Here is a 15,580-nt window from a genome sequence, read left to right on the forward strand (position 1 = left end):
ACAAGCGAAAACCAAAGCAGGAAGTACCAGTAACTTGCTCAATACGGAAGTGGTCAGATGACGTGGATGCTACGCTACAGGACTGTGTTGCTAGCACAGACTGGAATATGTTCCGGGATTCATCTAATGGCATTAAGGAGTATACCACCTCAGTCATCGGCTTCATCAATAAGTGCATCGGCGACGTCGTCCCCACAGTGACCGTACGTACATATCTCAACCCGAAGCCTGCATCGAGCTATAGGCTAGAGCTGCCGCAGCGGGACATTAATCCGGACGCTTATAAGAAATCCTGGTATGCCCTCAGACGAACCATCAAACAAGCAAAGCATCAATACAGGATTAAGATTGAATCCTACTACACCGGCTCTGAAGCTCGTCGGTTGTGGCAGGGCTTGAAAACTATTACGTACTACAAAGGGGAACCCAGACGCAAGCTGCCCAGTGACGGAAGCCTACCAGACAAGCTACGTAAATGCCCTTTATACTCGCTTTCAAGGCAAGCAACACTGAAGCATGCACGAGAGCACCAGCTGCTCTGGATGACTTTGTGATAACTCTCTCGGTAGCCGATGTGAGCAAGACCTTTAAACAGGTCAACATTCACAAAGCCGTGGGGCTAGATGGATACCAGGACGTGTGCTCAAAGCATGCGTGGACCAACTGGCAAGTGTCATCACTGACATTTTCAACCTCTCCCTGACTGAATCTGCAATACCAACATGTTTCAAGCAGTCCACCATGGTCCCTGTGCCTATGGAAGAGAAGGTAACCTGCCTAAATGATTTCCACCCCATAGCACTCATGTCGGTAGCCATGAAATGCCTTGAAAGACTGCTCATGGCTCACATCAACAGCATCCTCCCGGATACCCTAGACCCACTTCAATTCGCATGTCGCCCCAACAGATCCACAGATGAAGGAATCTCAATCACACTCCACACTGCCATTTCCCACCTGGACAAAGGGAACACCTGTATGAGAATGCTGTTCATTGACTACAGCTCAGCATTCAACACCATAGTGCCCACGAAGTACATCACTAAGCTAAGGTCCCTGGGACTAAACACCTCCCTCTGCAACTGGATCCTGGACTTCCTGACAGGCCTCCCCCAGGTGGTAAGGTTAGGCAACAACATGTCTGCCACGCTGATCCTCAACACTGGGGCCTCTCAGGGGTGTGTATTTAGTCCCATACTGTACTGTACTGACTCCAACACCATCATTAAGTTAGCTGACCAAATCAAATCAAATTCATTTATATAGCCCTTCGTACATCAGCTGATATCTCAAAGTGCTGTACAGAAACCCAGCCTAAAACCCCAAACAGCAAGCAATGCAGGTGTAGAAGCAGGGTGGCTAGGAAAAACTCCCTAGAAAGGCCAAAACCTAGGAAGAAACCTAGAGAGGAACCAGGCTATGTGGGGTGGCCAGTCCTCTTCTGGCTGTGCCGGGTGGAGATTATAACAGAACATGGCCAAGATGTTCAAATGTTCATAGATGACCAGCATTGTCAAATAATAATCACAGGCAGAACAGTTGAAACTGGAGCAGCAGCACAGCCAGGTGGACTAGGGACAGCAAGGAGTCATCATGCCAGGTAGTCCTGAGGCATGGTCCTAGGGCTCAGGTCCTCCGAGAGAGACAAAGAAAGAGAGAAAGAGAGAATTAAAGAGAGCATACTTAAATTCACACAGGACACCGGATAGGACAGGAGAAGTACTCCAGATATAACAAACTGACCCTAGCCACCTGACACATAAACTACTGCAGCATAAATACTGGAGGCTGAGACAGGAGGGGTCAGGAGACACTGTGGCCCCATCCGATGATACCCCCGGACAGGGCCAAACAGGAAGGATATAACCCCAACCACTTTGCCAAAGCACATCCCCCACACCACTAGAGGGATATCTTCAACCACCAACTTAACATCCTGAGACAAGGCCGAGTACAGCCCACAAAGATCTCCGCCACGGCACAACCCAAGGGGGGGGGGGGGGGGGCGCCAACCCAGACAGGAAGATCACATCAGTGACTCAACCCACTCAAGTGACGCACCCCTCCTAGGGACGGCATGAAAGAGCACCAGTAAGCCAGTGACTCAGCCCCTGTAATAGGGTTAGAGGCAGAGAATCCCAGTGGAAAGAGGGGAACCGGCCAGGAAGAGACAGCAAGGGCGGTTTGTTGCTGCAGAGCCTTTCCGTTCACCTTCACACTCCTGGGCCAGACTACACTCAATCATATGACCCACTAAAGAGATGAGTCTTCAGTAAAGACTTAAAGGTTGAGACCGAGTTTGCGTCTCTCACATGGGTAGGCAGACCATTCCATAAAAATGGAGCTCTATAGGAGAAAGCCCTGCCTCCAGCTGTTTGCTGAGAAATTCTAGAGACAATTAGGAGGCCTGGGTCTTGTGACCATAGCGTACGTGTAGGTATGTACGGCAGGACCAAATCAGAGAGATACGTAGGAGCAAGCCCATGTAATGCTTTGTAGGTTAGCAGTAAAACCTTGAAATCAGCCCTTGCCTTGACAGGAAGCCAGCCGGAAAGTAGAGCATTGCAGTAGTCTAACCTAGAAGTAACAAAAGCATGGATACATTTTTATGCGTCATTTTTGGACAGAAAGTTTCCGATTTTTTACAATGTTACGTAGATGGAAGAAAGCTGTCCTTGAAACACTCTTGATATGTTTGTCAAAAGAGAGATCAGGGTCCAGAGTAACGCTGAGGTCCTTCACAGTTTTATTTGAGACAACTGTACAACCATTAAGATTAATGTTAAGATTCAACAGAAGATCTCTTTGTTTCTTGAGACCTAGAACAAGCATCTATGTTTTGTCCGAGTTTAAAAGTATAAAGTTTGCAGCCATCCACTTCCTTATGTCTGAAACACAGGCTTCTAGCGAGGACAATTTTGAGGCTTCACCATGTTTCGTTGAACTGTACAGCTGTGTGTCATCTGCATAGCAGTGTAAGTAACATTATGTTTTCGAATGACATCCCCAAGAGGTAAAATATATAGTGAAAACAATAGTGGTCCTAAAATGGAACCTTGAGGAACACCAAAATTTACAGTTGATTTGTCAGAGGACAAACCATTCACAGAGACAAACTGATGTCTTTCCGACAAATAAGATCTAAATCAGGCCAGAACTTGTCCGTGTAGATCAATTTGGGTTTCCAATCACTCCAAAGGAATGTGGTGATCGATGGCATCAAAAGCAGCACTAAGGTCTAGGAGCACAAGGACAGATGCAGAGCCTCAGTCTGATGCCATTAAAAGGTCATTTACCACCTTCACAAGTGCAGTCTCAGTGCTATGACGGGGTCTAAAACCAGACTGAAGCATTTCGTATACATTGTTTGTCTTCAGGTTGGCAGTGAATTGCTGCGCAACAGCCTTTTCATATAAATTCAAGAGGAATGGAATATTCGATATAGGCTGATATTTTAAAAATATTTTCTGGGTCAAGGTTTGGCTTTTTCAAGAGAAGCTTTATTACTGCCACTTTTAGTCACTTTTAGTGAGTTTGGTACACGGACTACAGGAAAAGTCGGGCCAAACATGCCCCCATTAACATCAATGGGGCTGTAGTGGAGCGGGTTGAGAATTTCATGTTCCTTGGTGTCCACATCAACAACAAACTATCATGGTCCAAACACACCAAGACAGTTGTGAAGAGAGCATGACAAAACCTTTTCCCCCTTAGGAGATTGAAAAGATTTGGCATGGGTCCCCAGATCCTCAAAAGTTCTACAGCTGCACCACCGAGAGCATCCTGATCGTTTGCATCACCGCCTGGTATGGCAACTGCTCGGCATCTGACCGTAGCTACAGAGGGTAGTGCGTACGGCCCAGTACATCACTGGGGTCAAGCTTCCTGCCATCCAGGACCTATATAATAGGTGGTGTCAGAGGAACACCCATAAAATTGTCAGAGACTCCAGTCACCCAAGTCATAAGACTGTTTTTTCTGCTACCACATGGCAAGTGGTACCAGACCGCCAAGTCTAGGAGCAAAAGGCTCCTCAACGTCTTCTACCCCCAAGCCATAAGACTTCTGAACAATTAAAAATGGCCAACGGACTATTACATTGACGACCCCCCTATTTGTTGTGTACACTGCTGCTACTCGCTGTTTATTATCTATGACTTCACCCCTACCTACATGTACAAATGACCTCAACTAACCTGCACCCCCGCACACTGACTCGGTACCGGTATCCCCTATATATAGCCTTGTTATTGTTATGTTATTGTGTTACTTTTTATTATTTTTTACTTTAGTTTATTTGGTAAATATTTTCTTAACTCTTCCTGAACTGCACTGTTGGTTAAGGGCTTGTAAGTAAGCATTTCATGGTAAGGTCTACCCTTGTGACAAATAGAGTTTGATTTGATTTGTTCCAAATGTTTTGTACACTCAGTGTACAAACCCGGCTCCCCACTTCCATCTTTATAACCATCCCCCTGCAATAACAAACACATTAATCAAGGCTCTCATGTTACATCGTACACAATAAATCCCTATCAAGCCTTTGCCCCCCTGGGGTCCCTCCCCACTTCCCCCTCCCTCCTGCCACAACAGAGGGGAATCAGGGGGGGGGGCATCAGAGGGGAGTCAGGGCCGATCCCCTCCCCCTGGGTCTTTTAATAGACCTGGCTGGAGTTAGAGCAGCAGCTGCCGGAGTGTGTCTGCACCACCTCTCCCCTGTCCCTGTCTGTCCCCTTATCCTGATCTCTCTCTCTCTCTCTCTCTCTCTCTCTCTGTCTCTCTCTCTCTCTCTCGTTCCCTCTCTCGTTCCCTCTCATTCCTTCTCTCTCTCTCTCTACTACCCCTCCTCTCTCTTTCTCTCAACCCCACTCCTCATCTCTCTCTCTTTCTCTCTGCTAGCCCCTTCCTCCATCTCTCCGGAACCTTCCTGTCCTCTTTCCCCTATCTCTGCTTCCACCCCCAAACCCTTACCACCTCCCCTTCTCACACACACTCAACTGCACACCTCACAATCACACACACCTCACACACAGGACTACCATTCCCAGACCAGTCACCATGGCCGACAAGAAGGGCGCTGCTGCCAGCAGCAAACTGTTGGTGAGGAAGAAAGAGAGGACGACAAAGACAGCGGTGACTGTGGAGGTCAAGAAAGAGGTCAAGAAAGAGGTGAAGACGGAGATGAAGATGGAGATGAAGAGGGAGGTGAAGTCGAGTTTAGTGAAGAAGGAGGAGAAGGTCCTGGCAGTGGGGGAGAAAGTGGAGGGGAACGGAGATGTCCCAATGGAAGAGGGAGACACAGCTAACGAAGACGTGGCTAACGGGGAAGCGGCGGCGGCTAAAGCTAACGGAGCAAATGGGGAGTACGAACCCATTGAGCTGCCCCCCTGGGAGATCATCGAAGGGTGGGTGACAACAGATACCATGTGTGTGCGTGCTGTATGTCTGTTGTCGGCAGCTGGTTGGCTGTCATTCTCATTTCATTATACATACAGTGCCAGGGACTTGCCTTTCATATCATTACTATTCAAGTCGTGTTTCCTACAATACAGCTGAGTAGTTACATAGTAGTTACCAAAGTACAGAGTAACTTACTACTCTATATAGCAGTTACTATGTTCAACTGAGTAATAACATAGTTGTTACCAAAGTAGGCATAAAGAACTGAATGTAAAAGTGTTGCCAAATGACCTTTAGAGGGATGGCGAGGGTTACTTTTCCTACTCTGGAGAGAAAGATCCACTGTCATTCCAACATGACAGGAAGAAATGGCTTTAGAACGTTGTGAAACACTGAAAGACATTGTAGAACATTGTGGAATGTTCTACAACTCTGTTGAACACTGGAATGTTCACAGTGGTTTTGTTGTGTCTGTCCATACGACTCAACATTGTGACAGCAGTGAAACTCTTAACTAAGTGGTCAAATGTTAGGTAGGAACATAGCCACTGAGTTTTACCATAAAGTCAAATTAAATCCAAAATGAAGGCATACTGTTTTGGATCGTTTCCAACCCATTGAGGCCAGACAGAAAATGTAGGGAAGTTCCACTATCATTACCTTCACAGTGATGTCTGAGGGCTTAAATTTGCCTCAACAGATTCCAACCGGCCCAGTCATTGGTTATCCACCAGAGGCCTGGATAGTAAAGTTGCACAGTCATTGGTTGATCATCTGTGAGTTTGTGTGTTAGCGTGGTGGGTCATGTTGCAGCAGTGAGGGGCTTGGTTCAGATATAGCTCAGGGGGATTTTTCCATTCTGAGATGATCTGTGTTTGGGTTCCTGTTTAGGGTGAGATTTAAGGGTCTTGGTTTCCGAGGTCATCTTGGGACTGAAGGGCCCAGAGTCCGGAAATACCCTCTGATTTTGTTTTTATCACCCCTCCATCTGGTGGATCTGTTGTCATCCTTTGGGTATGGCTATGATGGGGGTTGCATTTGTTAACACTGCAACAAATGGAATATAGACGGCGCATATGTTGCGAAACCAAAGGGATAAAGTGTAATACTTCCCAGTCACCCACTCTGTATGGGTTTCAGCTATGTTTTTTTTATTACTTCAGATGTGTTGTCTTCTTGAAAGTGTCCTGACTTGGTTCAAACCAGCATGACAATATAAAAGGAACGCAATCAAAACCAGCACGACAACATCTAAGGAAGGAACAAGTGATAAGAAAAGAGTCATTCTCCATATTTTTGGGACAGGGCTTCTGTGTCTGTGAGTGTCACGTCTGGTAGAGCCCAGCCTGACTAATAGGAGATCTGCTAGTCAAAGGGGATTAAGACTCCGTTATGAGTTTGAAACACACGGCTCTCTTAAAACAGGACAGGCCCAAACAACAAACCCTCAGCAATTTCTGTGGACAGAGCCTACGCATTACTCAGTGATTACTGGTGTATTCACTTCACAGTTAACTCAAGACATCCATTAAAAGCCTCCTTTAGACACACAAAATAGCTGACTCATAATCAAAACATTTGGACTGGGTCAGGTTTCCGGAATGCCTGTCATGATATGGACCTGCCTTCCAGAGAGGACTCCTGAAGAGCTGTGACAGCTTGGGAAATAAATGATCGTAAAAGTAGTGTGCACTTCGTCTAGTTTACGGCACTAAAACTATTGTAGTCAACAAGTGACTGTTCCCCTTCACCATCTGACTACATCACAATATACAGTAGCATAGATTATTACTAGACAGGGTAAAAGTGGAAAAACAATTGAAATAGATGAGCTCAAATATGAGCTTTTTACTCTTGATTTTGGGTTAGGGCAATGATAAAGGTTAAAAACAGGGTTTGTGAATAGAGTTGTGTCCATAGCTAGATAGTGTAGTCCTGTCCAGTTAGTACCAACCACGTACTGTACCAGTGGGGTGATCTTGAGCACCTCGAGCCACACAAAGCCCTGGACCGCCATGGTTAATGTTGATGTGGGTCATTGAGTCAGAAGGCTAAAAATACAGAGCTGGCATTCCACGCTAAGCTACACCAATACCCTAAAATTAGTCCTGCGTACCCCCGTCTGTCTGATATAAGACATAATTTGTTATTATATACACTTTTTTTACCCCTTTTTCTCCCCAATTGCTAGTTACAGTCTTGTCTCATCACTTGCAACTCCCGTACGGACTCAGGAGAGGCAAAGGTCGAGAGCCATGCGTTCTCCGAAACACAACCCAACAAAGCCACAGTGCTTCTTGACACAATGCCCACTTAACCACATAACCATTTAGCCTTCTGACTCAATGACCCACATCAACATTAACCATGGCGGTCCAATGTGTCAGAGGAAACACCTTACACCTGGCGACCATGTCATTGTGCACTGTCCCTAGCCCGCCACGGGAGTCTCTGGTGCGCAATGGGATAACAATATCCCTGCCGGCCAAACCCTCCCCTTACCCGGACGACACTGGGCCAATTCTACACCGCCCCATGGGTCCCCTGGTCACGGCTGGCTGTGATTGAGCCTGGACTCGAACCCAGAATCTCTAGTGGCACAGCTAGCACCTGCGATGCAGTGCCTTAGACTACTGCGCCACTCGGGAGGCCTTTATAGGAGTGATTCTGTAATGATAACTGTATAACATTTGTACTCTTAGAATAAACACTTCTATATAAATACGTTTGGGTTGACAACATGTTCCAAAGTTAAAAAACCTTGAATAGAGACCTGAAGGTAGAGAACCCTTCTCCCATTTGTTAAATTAAACCCATCCCCATATTCCCTCTCCATCCAGGGACCGCATCGACCCGTTCCAATTCAAGTTCCAGTTCAAGAACGTGGAGTACTCGTCAGGTCGTAACAAGACGTTCCTCTGTTACCTGGTGGACAAAGGGAAGGCTGATGCCGGTCTGATGAGAGGTTACCTGGAGGATGAACACTCAGGAGCCCACGCTGAGCAGGCCTTCTTCCTCCAGACTCTCCCAGACTACGACCCTGCTGTCAAATACACTATCACCTGGTACGTACACTACAGGTCAAAAGTTTTAGAACACCTACTCATTCAAGGGTTTTTCTTTATTTTTACAATTTTCTCCATTGTAGAATAATAGTGAAGACGTCAAAATTATGAAATAACATATGGAATCATGTAGTAACCAAAAAAGTGTTAAGAAAACTTCTGAAGCCAGCTAAATAATTATAAAAATGATGGATATTACCTAACATTTAGGTACATATAAGTGTCTTATATCGGTTGAAAGCTTATATTCTTGTTAATCTAACTGTATTATCCCATTTACAGTAGCTATTACAGCGAAAACATGCCATGTGATTGTTTGAGGATGGCGCCCCACATCAAAATATTTTTCCACTGGCACAGGTTTCATAAATTTACAAACAGCGATAAAATATTCACTTACTTTTTGAAAATCTTCCTCTGATTTGTCATCCAAAGGGTCCAGTTATAACACGTAGTGTTGTTTTGTTAGATAAAATCCTTCTTTATATCCCAAAAAGTCAGTTTAGTTGGCGCCATCGATTTGAGTAATCCACTCGTTCAACATGCAGAGAAAGGAATTTGAAAATCTACCACTAAACTTTGTTTCAAAAAGTCAAAATATGTTTCTATATACTCCTCAGATACCCTAAAATTTTATCAAACTATATTATTTCTTACAGAAAGAAGTATGTTCAGTAGGAAACCGATTTTAGCAGGTGTGTCCTGTCTTCAAGGCGCACACAAACACAAGACTCCCTGTACTAAAACTGATATTTCTTATTCATTTTGGAAGTTACAAGCCTGAAACCTTGAACATAGACTGCTGACACCCTGTGGAAGCCATAGGAATTGCATCCTGGGAGCTCATTTTCAGTATGCCCTTATACTTGCCATTGTAAGAGCATGGTCTCTCTCAAAAAACTTCTGGTTGGTTTTTCTTTAGATTTTCTCCTACCATATCTGTTGTGTTATGTTCTCTTCCATTATTTTAATATTTCTACAAACTTCAAATTGTTGTCTTTCCAATGGTACCAATTATATGCATATCCTGGCATTACGGCCTGAGCTACAGGCAGTTTACTTTGGGCACGTCATTCAGGCGGAGATTGAGAAAAAGGGGTTAGCCCAAAGAAGTTTTAAGAAAAACCCTTGAATGAGTAGATGTTCTTTTGACCGTTAGCTTTCAGTATCTCTCGAATACGCTGTCACCTGATATGTATCTCTCAAATACATTGTAACCTGGGGCATATCTCTCAAATACACTGTAACCTGTGAAATATCGCTCAAATACACTGTAACCTGGGACATATCTCTCAAATACACTGTAACCTGGGACATATCTACAGTATTACCCAGTCAAGTACACTGTCACCTGGTATCTATCTCTCAAACGCACTTTCTCCTAGTACATATCTATCAAATACACTATAATCTGGGACATGTCGCTCAAATACATGGTCTCCTGGTACATATCTCTCAGACACATATCTGTGAAATACACCTGGTAACTATTGGCCAAACACACAGTCACCTGGTCCATATCTCTCAAATACACTGTGACCTGTGAAATCTCTCTCAAATACACTGTCACGTCCGTACAGTATCTCCGCAGATAGCAGTGACTCGTTTCACAGAAATTTAGCAGCACTTAATGAAACAATTAGAACCCTAACTATGACCTCATCATCTGTGCCTAATTCAACGTTACCTTCTCCCCTGTCCCAGGTACATGTCATCCAGTCCCTGTGCGGTCTGTGCAGCTAAGATCGCAGAGGCCCTTCAGGCCAGGAAGAGCATCAAGATGACTCTCTTCTCAGCCCGGCTGTTTGAGTGGGAGGATCAAGACATCCAGGCGGGGCTGAATGCTCTGTCTCAAGCAGGGTGCAAGCTGAGGATGATGAAACCCATGGACTTCACCTATGTCTGGGACACTTTTGTGGAGAATGACGACCTAACGTTCACCCCCTGGGAGGACTGCCAGGACAACTACGAGTACTACCACGAGAAACTGGCAGACATCATGCAGTGACTACAGTGAGTTAATGTAGTGTTACTGTAGTATTTACATTTAAGTCATTTAGCAGACGCTCTTATCCAGAGCGACTTACAAATTGGTGCGTTCACCTTATGACTAGAGAATCTGGCCGATATCATGCCGTTATCGCTGTGAGTTACTGTGGTATTACTGTGGTACAGTGGTCACCAACCGGTCGAACACGATCAACTGGTCGACCTTCAAGACATTCCTAGTAGATCACCACACATTTCTGTAGAAAAGCCAACGATTAAAGGCTTGTTCTCCTTTTGTTCTTCGTGCTGCACTGTTGGCGGTAGGTGCACTTGATTCAGAAGCCCTGCACACTGGGTAGGCAAAGTGTTCCCATTTTGAACCATCGTATTTGTCTGAATAGAGAAACTCTGCCTACACGGCAGACCGGGAGATCTGTGGCTAACTCCAGTGCATCTACCCAATTTGTAAGTCGCTCTGGATAAGAGCGTCTGCTAAATGACTTAAATGTAAATGTACTTTGCTGGCCAATTGGATATCTCAAATCACTGTGCATACCTACAGCGTCCATGACCCCGTCCACAGCAAAGTGTGATGCTAGCCCACGTGAGATTTCGTAACTGTCAAAGAGCACAGCAAAGAGAGCCTGCCAAATATAGCAAAGAGCTGCAGTTTTTATGAGTGAGTTCATGTCTAAGTTTTATTCAACACTGTCAACACTGTTTCTATTCAACACTATTACAAAACTTAAAACAAGCTTCTCTCTACTTCCACTCCCGCTGCAATGTATGCAAAGCCAAGTGTATAGATAGCCCTGCGTTTGTATTATTATTAGCAGCTCGTCGTGTCTATTTTAATATCGAGGAGTATTTCACTTTCTCTGGTCATAGGAACAACATGAATTTGTGCCTGAGGCGGTGTGACTCGAGGTTCGCCTTCAGGTGGAAGACTGTGTCTTCTCTCTAGTCAGTCTCACTGGAGGAAAGAGCAGGGACCGTGAGAGGCAGACCCTCTGCTGCTCTCTCCCTCCCTCAAGACTAATGCCATTGTCGTGTCTTTACTATCATTTACTGAAGACTGATAGTTTTTTATCAAAGATTCTCTGTAATTAGTTACTATGCGATCAACTGATTAGTCATCCATACATCAATTGTCTTAAATCATTTATTTATTACTAACTAAGTAATTCACAGAAATGCATAAACAAACAAACAAAGGTAAATGTAATGATAGGAGGATGTGCCCTAGTGGGCTAAACCGGCATGGCGGCTTGTTAGACAAAGGAGAAGTGGGGGTCAACTAAGAAGTCACCACAGAGTTAATAATTATAACAATTGAAATGCTAATCCTTTACACATGAACGCTCACTCATTCGGGAACAATTGCAATCAATATATATATTTTCGCTCAGTGTGTCGTCTTGATGGCTGGTGAAAAGTATTTCTTTTGTAGAATTGTCCGTCTCTCTCCCTCTCTCTGTCTTGGTTAGAGGGGATAGTTCAAAGTGACATTCGTTATAGAATGGATGTTTCGGCGGTTGTCGTTCTTCGCGTTCAATGATACCGAATTCCTAGCTGCAGACTAGTAATTAATATCAAAGACTTGTTCTCATTCTGTCGGTATCGATAGTCTAAGAGTTTAACCACGTGGTATGGTTAAAAGATTCAGCAATGGTCTGCAACCTTTAGCCATCTCGTAATTGAGGTAAGCTCGGTCTGGTGATAATTTCTCAAAGTTGGGTTTTATTCGGAATGGCAGGAAAGGGCTATCCCAGGTTGTCTGACCCTAACTGGGCTCAGCGGCGATCCTCTGATTTAGTTCAAATCCAATTCCCTTTTTGAGTTTTCCTTCATTAAACAGTCCAAAATCACATTGTAAAATTGTGTAAACAGTATCATACTCACTCATTCATCTTATACAACAATTAGATGTAAACCTTATATCTGGGGCTATTATATAAACAGCGTTATGGTAATGTAGTCACACCGTCTCCCACGAGCTTCCCAAGTTGTGACAAATGGACCAGTTCGTAGCTGGATTTTTCACCGATCTTTTACACTTTCTCCAGAACATGAGATGTGTTCGTACCTCAAGTTCTGTGAGGTGGAAGGATTTCCTTTGTCTCCATGAAAAACTACTCTCTATAACTGTGTGTCGATGAGGTCTTCTCAGGAATTTACAACCTCTGACCACAGCAGCCTAGTTGAAGGAGGCAAGGAGAGGGGATGGGCTTGCTATACCCGAAGGGGCCAACGTCATGTTCAAATGATTATATATATATTTTTTATTAAACTAGTCAAGTTAGTTAAGAACAAATTCCTATTCACAATGACGGCCTACCCCGGCCAAACCCAGACAACGCTGTGCCAATTTGCACCGCCCTATGGGACTCCCAATCAGAGCCAGATGTGATGCAGCCTGGATTCGAACCAGGGAGTGTAGTGACACCTTTTGCACTGAGACACAGTGCCTTAGACTGCTGTCCCACTCGGGAGCCCGATTGGCAACTTGGATATCTCAGACTTCCGACTTCAGTGCATTCAAGACATCTGGGAACTCAGACCGACCTGAAATTCACTGTTGTCATGATTTTTTTTCTCCCAGCTGTCTTGAAAGCACCATGACCATCAGACCAGGTACCATCAGACCAGGTACCATCAGACCAGCAAAATAAAAAAGCAAATGATCTGCAAATGATTTCTATTTATGCTCAACTGTGCCTCGCAACTTCTACACCAACTGATCTATTTTGTTATCACATTTAATATGGTCTGAGAATAACAATATTGGCAGGCCAGGCATAAAGCTAATATGCTGTGATAATGTATGAGGCCTACTGCACAAACCACATTCCTACAGAACTGTTTTCTGAGCGGTAGAGCTCACCTTGCTTTTTGACTGCGAAAGTGATCTTGACTCAGAAAAGGTCGGTGAACACTGCTATAGTACAACTAGAGACACTGACTGACATCATGTAGTGATCACAGTGAGTTACTGTAATATTACTGTAGTATAACTAAAGATAAACTGGCTGACATCATGCAGTGATCACAGTGAGTTACTGTAATATTACTGTATAACTAAAGAGAAACTGGCTGACATCATGCAGTGATCACAGTGAGTTACTGTAATATTACTGTATAACTAAAGAGAAACTGGCTGACATCATGCAGTGATCACATTGGGTGGAGGGAGAGGAACACACATATAGGCCATAGGCCAACATATGCACACTTATGCAGGCACAAATACACATGCAGGTATTCAGGGATGCAGTCATTGATCTCAGAAATGTGTATTTTTCTCATGCAAAACCAGTGAGGGGCCAGAACAATGAAGCCAACGAGGATGACGCCAGAGAGAAAGACAAACAGATACAGTTACTGTTTTCCCCTGGCTGATCCACTGCTGCCTAATGGGGACAGCTGCTAACATTTCTGGGGAGACTGGAAGAGGCAGAGGAGAAAGGAAGAGACAGGGGAGGTATGGAGAGACAGGGGAGGTGGGGAAAAGCAGGGAAAGCAGGAAGGTAAGGAAAGGCTGGAAAAGACAGATCAGGTAGGGGCAGGGAGAGGCAGAGGGAGGCAAGGGGGAAGCAGAGACGTGCCTTGGGAGGGAGGCTGGAGATACAGGGGAAGGCAGGGGTATACATGGAGGCAGGGTGTCGATAAGCATTGAATGTTAGGGCCACGAGAAGGGGTAGAAGAGTCATCAATCAGCCTCATAACCAGTCAGTGTGGGATTAAGGCCTGGAGACTTGAAGTTTAGCTTCAACCCTGGGGTTCTGATCCTCAGAGAAAGCCTAAAGGTTAGTTAGAGTCAACAGAGCGTGATGTGTAGTATTCCTGTCTTTCTGATGAAGCGATATCAATAACTTTTGAGTTGCTATGGATTTCAATGCTTGCTCATTCCCTCCTCTCTCTCTTTTTTTCTCTCTCTGTCTCTGTTGCTCTCTCTGTCAGGAATGTTGTCAGCCCAGAATTATCCCATCACCTGCCACCTCCACTATCTAAGGTCCTCAGTGATGTGCACAGGACTCAACCAATCAGAGGGCAGTTTGTGTGCTTGTGCGTCAAGCCGTCCTGCTGTGTTTGTTTGCCTTTATGAAGCCAGTTCCAGACCACCTCCTCCACATGGACCTCTCTGTCCCAGCTTCCACTCTCTATTCTGGGGTTGTCCTCACAAGACACATGGATCTGTGGATCAATCCTCAACCTCAAGATAACAGCTTTGCAATTATGTACTATTGGTTATAATTCAAGTATAAAAAGTTATTTTATTACAATTTAAGTTATAATTCATCCTTCTCCTTCTGTCCTGAAAGGACGTTTCATAACTGCACCAATGTTGCCTCTGTCATCCAGAGGACTAGAATGATATTCTATGCATGAATATTCATATAGATATTGTTAATGACAATACCCCAAACTGTTAAGTTCTAGAGAATTAACAGATATGTTTGTTATTGTTATTAGGAGTAATTCAACATTTGTGAGTTATGAGATACGTTCAATATCTTTTACACATTTTAATGTAGCAAAACAAAAAACATGAATGTTACTTGGTGTTCGTTTTAAATAGTGATTGAATGATCCAACATTTCTTACAGAAAGATTGAATAGAGATTGTAGCGTCGCATGAGCACACGATTTCAACTTCAAGATTATATCGATCTGCCTGTAGAAATTTAAGCAAAGTACATTATTTATACACAGTGAAAATAAAGAAGTGTGGAGTTTTAAAAGTGTTATCTTTTACTCATTTTTAAGTCATTGTTAGCACAAAGAGAACTGACTATTTGGATTTGAAATAAATGTGGTTGACCCCTTTTTTCTTGTTGTGACAACTAAAGCCATCTTACTTTCCTTTAAATGATACTTCCCCCGGGCTACAAGTTTCCCTATAATCATCTCCACTAATAGGTTGAAAACCCAGTTAGAATCCATGGAACTCTGAGAGCAGAAACCCTTGGCTGTTGAGTTATCTCCAGCCTACTCTTAAGAGGACTGCCTCTAGTCTCCCGATGGGACAACTGAGCGCCAATCAGCCACTATTCACAGATTAGAGTGGTTCTATAATAGAGGAGTTCTATTAAAAGACTGTGGAATGTTCGTCGCACAATATTTAC

The 15,580-nt window shown here is 44.2% G+C and overlaps 1 protein-coding gene across 1 annotated transcript; it reads left to right on the forward strand.

Moving 5' to 3' along the window:
* The first annotated feature begins 4,813 nt into the window (after positions 1-4,813).
* apobec2a (apolipoprotein B mRNA editing enzyme, catalytic polypeptide-like 2a) lies at positions 4,814-15,282 on the forward strand. The gene is made up of 4 exons (XM_029682804.2): positions 4,814-5,405; positions 8,241-8,465; positions 10,170-10,478; positions 14,415-15,282. Exons 1-3 carry the CDS (start codon positions 5,059-5,061, stop codon positions 10,471-10,473), a joined length of 876 nt encoding a protein of 291 aa, XP_029538664.1. The 5' UTR covers positions 4,814-5,058; the 3' UTR covers positions 10,474-10,478; positions 14,415-15,282.
* Positions 15,283-15,580: the final 298 nt, after the last annotated feature.

The sequence above is a fragment of the Oncorhynchus nerka genome, linkage group LG15 (genome assembly GCF_034236695.1).
Source record: "Oncorhynchus nerka isolate Pitt River linkage group LG15, Oner_Uvic_2.0, whole genome shotgun sequence".
Taxonomy (NCBI): domain Eukaryota; kingdom Metazoa; phylum Chordata; class Actinopteri; order Salmoniformes; family Salmonidae; genus Oncorhynchus; species Oncorhynchus nerka.